We start from the raw sequence: 6137 nt of genomic DNA on the forward strand, positions 1-6137 counted from the left end.
CTCTATGGAAAAAATGTTCAATTAAAAATCATCTAAATATTTATACCTTTAATATTGAATAAAATATTGGGTCCTTTCTCTTTTTAACCGAAAATATATTATGTAATAAATCGAAACTTTTTCTCGTTCCAAAATCTTGTCACGAAATTTTTTGATATCTTGATTTTAAAAAGGAATAAAATTATATGATTACCCCACTTTGTTACAGATTTTTAATTAACCGACTGGATCAGCATGGTGACAGGTGGCGAGAAGCGCCGATGGGAGTTCTCGAGGAGAACAGTGTCTTTCAGACGACGCCGAAACAAGAAAAGGCCTCTAAATCAGGTGTTAACCACACCAAAGAAGAGAAACCGAAAAAAGGCACGAAAAGAAAAGGAACCAAAGCGGATCCCAACGCGCCTAAGAGACCTGCCAATCCCTTTTTTCAATTTTGCCAAGAGCAGAGGCCGAGGGTGATGGAAAGATTAGCCGGAGAACCGGAACCTAGCAAACAAGAACTCACTAGACAATTAGCAACGACGTGGAAGTCCCTTACTTCTGAGGACAAGAAGGTTAATAAATTAAATCAATTTTAATTCTAATTGGAAACTCGAGTAAAAAAAATAGATCTCAAACAGGGTCTCTACTTAATTGAAATTGTCAAGAAATTTTTATATACCTAGAAAACCTGGAAATATTAGGTCATTTTTTCTTTTTTTAGTCAGGGAATTTTTTCGAGGGCGTGCTTAAATTTTGTTTAAATTGTGATATAAAATTAAACAACAATATTTTGTTTGTAAAACTACAATTTTATTGCTGGATTCAGATATTTTGTTGAAAATTCGATTTTTTGTTGCTGAAATTGTTCTAACTAAAAATTCAAAAGTTAGTTTGAAATTTGTATTCTCTCTTGACTGAACAATCTTTCTTAGTTAAATATTCAACTCTAGTTAGAAATTCGTCTGTTTTGGTCGAATTCAGCTTTTTTTCATTTAAAATTAAAATATTTCTTTGGTTGATATATAAAATATTACACTTTTTATTGAGAATTAATCATTTTTGGATAAAAATTTAATTACTTGCTTGAAAGTTAAACTCTTCTGTTTAAAATTAATTATTTTGTTTGAAGATTCATAATTTTAAATGAATATTTAACTCTGAAAATCGTTATGGCTAAAAATTTAAATATTCAAATTTTGGTTGAAAATTACACTTTTTGGTCGAAAATTAATCTTCTTTATTGAAAATTCATTTTTTTAAATTTAAAATTCTAATATTCCAATAGAATGTCTATAATTTTAGTTGAAAGTTCACCACTTCTTTGGAAAATTTAACTGTTTTGTTAAAAATTCGGTATTTTTTAAATTAATTTTTTTTTATTGAAAATTTAATTATTCCATTTTTGGTGGAAAATTAATTTTTTATCGTTGAAAATACATGTGTTCTGTTAAAAATTCATGTTTTTTGGTTGAAAAGTATTTTTTTTTACTGAAAATTCACTTCATCCAGATGAATAATCCATAATTTCAGTTGAAAATTAATGTCTTTCATTAAATTGAAATTTTGTAACTGAAAATTTAATTAATCTAATAATTTTAGTTGAAAATTCGTCTCTTTGGTAGAACTTTTTTTAAGCTGAAAATTTAACTATTCAATTTTTGGTTAAAAATGTATCTTTTTTCACTTGAGAATTCTTGTATTTTGGGGTGAAATTGGACCTTTTTGTTCAAAAATAAAACTTCTGTTTTGAAAATTCATGTTTTTAGTTTAAAATTCATTACTTTGTTGGAAAATCGAACTATTGTGTTTAAAATTAATTTCTTTTTTTGGTTCAAAATTGATTTTTTTTTAAACTGAACTATTCTATTTTGGGTTGAAAATTTATCTTTTTTAGTTAAAAATTCATGCATTTTGTTGAAAATTCATCTTTTTGGTATAAAATTAATCTTCTTGGTCGAAAATTTATTTTTGTAACTGAAAATTCACCTAATTCAGTTTAATATTCCATTATTTAGGTAGAAAATTCATCTTTTTCATTATCATGAACATTTATTTGTTGAAAATTTAATTAATCTAGTTGAACATCCCATATTTTTAGTTAAAAATTCATAGCTTTGTATGAAAATTATTTTTTACTAACTGAAAATTTAACTGTTCAATTTTTGGTTGAAAATTGATCTTTTTTACTTGAGAATTCATATACTTTGTAGATAATGGACCTCTTTTGATCGTAAATTAATCTTCTTTGGTGAAAATTCATAATTTTAGTTTAAAATTCATTACTTTGTTGAAAAATAAACTATTTAATTCAAAATTGTGTATTTTTGTTAACTGAAAATTTATCTTTTTTGGTTGAAAGAGTATGTATTTTGGTTGAAGGCTCGTATTTTTTGTAGAAAATTCATGCTTTTGGTTCAAAATTCAACTATTTCGTTCAAAATTCATCTATCGTTTAATAAAGTTAATTTCGTAAATGAAAACAACAAACTTATTTAATTTTACTTATGAAAAGTGCTATTTTGACACATTTAGGTATTTACAAGGACCGAAAAAAAGATTCCTATTTACAATAAACTCGTAAAATTGCATAAATATTCCGAGTAGATTGTTAAAAAATGCGAAATATTTGAATGGCTCCCTACTATAAAAAATTGTACCTCGAAGTCTCGAGATACCCTGAATTGTCAGAGAATTTTTTCCAGGATTTGAGTAGACACTCTGTCAAACTTAAAAGTCCCTAAATCCGAAATATTTTTGTTTCAGGTCTATTACGACATGTATGAGCGATCAAAAGAAAAGTACGTGGCTGAAATGCAAATCTACAACAAAAAGTCAGAAGACACGCCGGCCGAGATATCTTTAAATGTAATTTAATGTAAAATAAGCCTGTAAATACGTAATTAACAGTAATTAAATTGTCTTTGTATATAAGCCATTGCTCCCGTTTAATGTAGCCTTTATCAAAAGCATAGAAATGAAAAAAATAACAATATGCTTAGAACTAGTGGAAAGAAAGAGTTATACGTTTGTCAAAATAGTTGCTGAGAACTTAGGCTTTGAAATTATCCTTCTCTTTTCGAATTGCTGCCATTGTTTTAATAGGATCACTTTCCTTAGCGTGTTTCATAACGCTCGATTTGTCAACACGCATAAATGGATTCGTCAATTTCTCCTCGGAAATCGAACTTGGAATGGTTGGAAGTTGTTTTTCACGAAGGGTGCAAACTTTCTCTAGTTTTTGCTTTATGGCTTCGTTATCTGGTTCGACATGCTGGGCAAATTTTAGATTTGCGTGTGTGTATTCGTGACCGCAATAGACTTTCTACAAAAGAAAGATTACGTAACCATAGTAGTCAAAGAATAAATTAACATGTTAAAAAAATAATTCTTTTCAAACCGTTTCTTCGGGCAGAGAGCCTAAAATTTCCACAAGTGCTTTGTACATCTGCTCTGCTGTTCCCTCGAAAAATCTTCCACAACCTCCTGCGAATAGTGTGTCGCCTGGAAATTTTGTTTAAAATACAATAAAAGTGCTTCTCAAAAAATACAGGGTGGCCGCAAAACTTTATTTTCAAAATTCGATGACTTCCTTATCTAAATATTCATTTTCCCCGATCATTAATATTTAAAGACTTCAATGCGAATCGGGTACTGTTCTTAATATAGCATATACATGGAATAAACCCATTTATAAATTTATAATTTATTTATTTATAAGAATCCCAGGTAAATATTAACGAAATTCATACAACAGCACAACAGTTCAAGTTAAATTAAAGTGACAAAAATAAATAAATCCATCAATTTCAATGATATTCATAAAAATTCAAGTGAATCGAAAACAATCCAAAATTATAAAAAAATGTATTGAATTCAGTAAGTTTGAACTGAGTTTAGATAAGTTTAAAGGAATTAAAAAAAGATGAAATACCTGCGGATGAATTAAATACAACCTTTTTAAAAAATCCGACACGTTTCAAACGTCCGAACAAATGAAATAGATTCAAATGAATTGCTAACAATATTTGAAAATTTCTTCAAATCTTTGAAACCTTACGACGAAATCCCTCGCTTCTAGGAATTCCTCAAAATCCATTAAAATATGATAAAATTCTGTCAAATTCTACGAAATCTATTGATATTATTTACAATTATTTAGAACCGTATAATTTATTTTTTAATTTCTTAAAGAATTCTTGGAAATCACTTGAAATGGTTTGAATCTCTTAAAAATGCCTTGGAATCTTTTTAAATTCCTTTGGAAAATCCTTGGGGTTTTTAGAAATACCCTCAAATATTTCCAATCCTTTTAAATCTTTTAATATATTATTAATTCTTTGAAATCACTGCAAAGTATGTGAGCTATTTTGAATCATTTGAAAATTTTTGAAATTAGTAGCAATTTTTTGAAGCTTTTAAAAATTCTTCAGGGTTTTCTAAAGTACCTTACACACTTTCAAATTCTTTGAAATAAGTTCTATAATTCATTAAACAAAAATATTGGAAGCCCCCATGAAATTACATAGACTGTGATATTACCTGAAATCTCGGAGAATTTATTAAAATGCCTTGAGAGCTTTTAAAACCCCTTAAAATCATCGCAATCTTCAGAAATCTGATAAAATCTATTGTAATCTGTAAAAAAAATTTCTAAAACCTATAAAATCGTTTCACTTATGCTCGAAATTGTTTAAATCCGCATGCAATTTTTTTAAATACATTAAAACCCTTGACATTTTTTTATCATTTCAAAATACTTTGGAATCTTTTAAAATGACCTAAAACATTTCAAATCTTTCTAAATCCCTTGAGATCTTTTAAAATCTCCTAAAAAACTGTAAAGCTTTTAAAAAATCCTTGGGTGTTTGAGAAATACCCTCATGTCTTTTAAATCCTATGGAATACCATCAGATTATTGATATCTATTTAAAATTCCTTCGAATATTTTCAAATAACCTAAAACATTTCAAATTCCTCGATATCTTCTGAAATCCCTCTAAACTTTTTAATGCTTTTAAAAATGCCTTGCAATATTTTTAAAGTACCCTAAAATATTTTAAGTCAAAGAAATATGTTTAAAAACTAGAAAACGCCTTATAATCTTTTAAAATGCCCTCAAATATTTCAAATTCTTTGAAATATCTTGAAACTTTTTAATGCTCCTAAAATGCAATGGAATAATTTAAAATACCCTAAAATATTTCAAACTGTTAAACAATCTTTTGAAATTCCCTTAAACATTTTAAAGATCTTGAAAATTCCTTGGATGTTTACAAAATTCACTAAAATCTTTCAAATAGATTGGAATACCTTCAAATTATAAAATATATGAAAAATTCCTTCGAATCTTTTGAAATACCCTTGAATATTTCATATCCTTTGAAAACTTTTGAAACTTTTAAATGCTCATAAAATGCCTTTGAATAATTTAAAATACTTAAAATCCTTGGAAAATTGTTTCATCACTTGAAAATGCCTTGCAATCTTTTAAAATATCTTCAAATCTTTTGAAATCTCTTAAAACAATTTATTGTTCATAAAATGCTTCGGCATAATTTAAAACACCCTTAAATATTCAAAAATAACACAGGCCAACAATTCTCAGAACCAGAGACCAGACCTACTATACCCGAAGGTTTTTGCTGCGCTGAATCCGAATCTGACCTCAGAAAAATTCCATCACCCTCAGTTTTCGAGATATTCTAACCTAAAAGGGTCAAAAACCCGTCATTTTGATGTGTTCGAGGCCCCGTAACATGGCGAAAAATTTTTTTTCACAAACTGACAATGGCATCGTAAAGAACTACTCTTTACCTTCAAAATGCGATGCCTAACTTTTTGATAAGATTTTTCATAGCCGAGATATGGCGGATTCAAATATGAAAAATTTCACCCCCAAGCCCGGTAACTTTCGAGCCAAAAAGAGCCAACTTTCGAGCGGCCAAAAAAATTTAATTACGCGTATTGGTATGATAATGTATACTAAGGGGTTTTGGAGGTCGCTGATTACAAATCCAATATCAAACTTGACGAATTCAAAATGGCGGATCCATAATGGCAGCCATATTGAATTTTCAAAATCTGACTTCATATTCTTAATGAGCAACCTCAAAAACCTATATATAAATTTTTTCGATCGAATACGATCACTTATA

The 6137-nt window shown here is 28.2% G+C and overlaps 2 protein-coding genes across 3 annotated transcripts in view; one reads left to right on the top strand and one right to left on the bottom strand.

Annotated features, from left to right (window-relative positions):
• The window catches only part of LOC117175846 (non-histone protein 10), a 10326-nt gene extending 7413 nt beyond the window's left edge, over positions 1-2913 (top strand). Inside the window, exons 4-5 of the mRNA XM_033365631.1 lie at positions 209-554; positions 2746-2913. Coding sequence (XP_033221522.1) covers positions 209-554; positions 2746-2856 — 457 coding nt within the window. The 3' untranslated portion in view covers positions 2857-2913. The remainder of the gene's footprint in view (positions 1-208; positions 555-2745) is intronic.
• Positions 2898-6137, bottom strand: part of LOC117175845 (hydroxyacylglutathione hydrolase, mitochondrial-like) — a 65251-nt gene continuing 62011 nt past the window's right edge. For both annotated transcript variants that reach the window (XM_033365630.1, XM_033365629.1), the window contains 2 exons: positions 3380-3483; positions 2898-3304 (listed from right to left, as the gene is read on the bottom strand). In XM_033365630.1, the coding sequence (XP_033221521.1) occupies positions 3032-3304; positions 3380-3483 (377 nt within the window). In that variant the 3' untranslated portion in view covers positions 2898-3031. The remainder of the gene's footprint in view (positions 3305-3379; positions 3484-6137) is intronic.

This window comes from Belonocnema kinseyi, chromosome 7 (assembly GCF_010883055.1).
Source record: "Belonocnema kinseyi isolate 2016_QV_RU_SX_M_011 chromosome 7, B_treatae_v1, whole genome shotgun sequence".
Lineage (NCBI taxonomy): Eukaryota > Metazoa > Arthropoda > Insecta > Hymenoptera > Cynipidae > Belonocnema > Belonocnema kinseyi.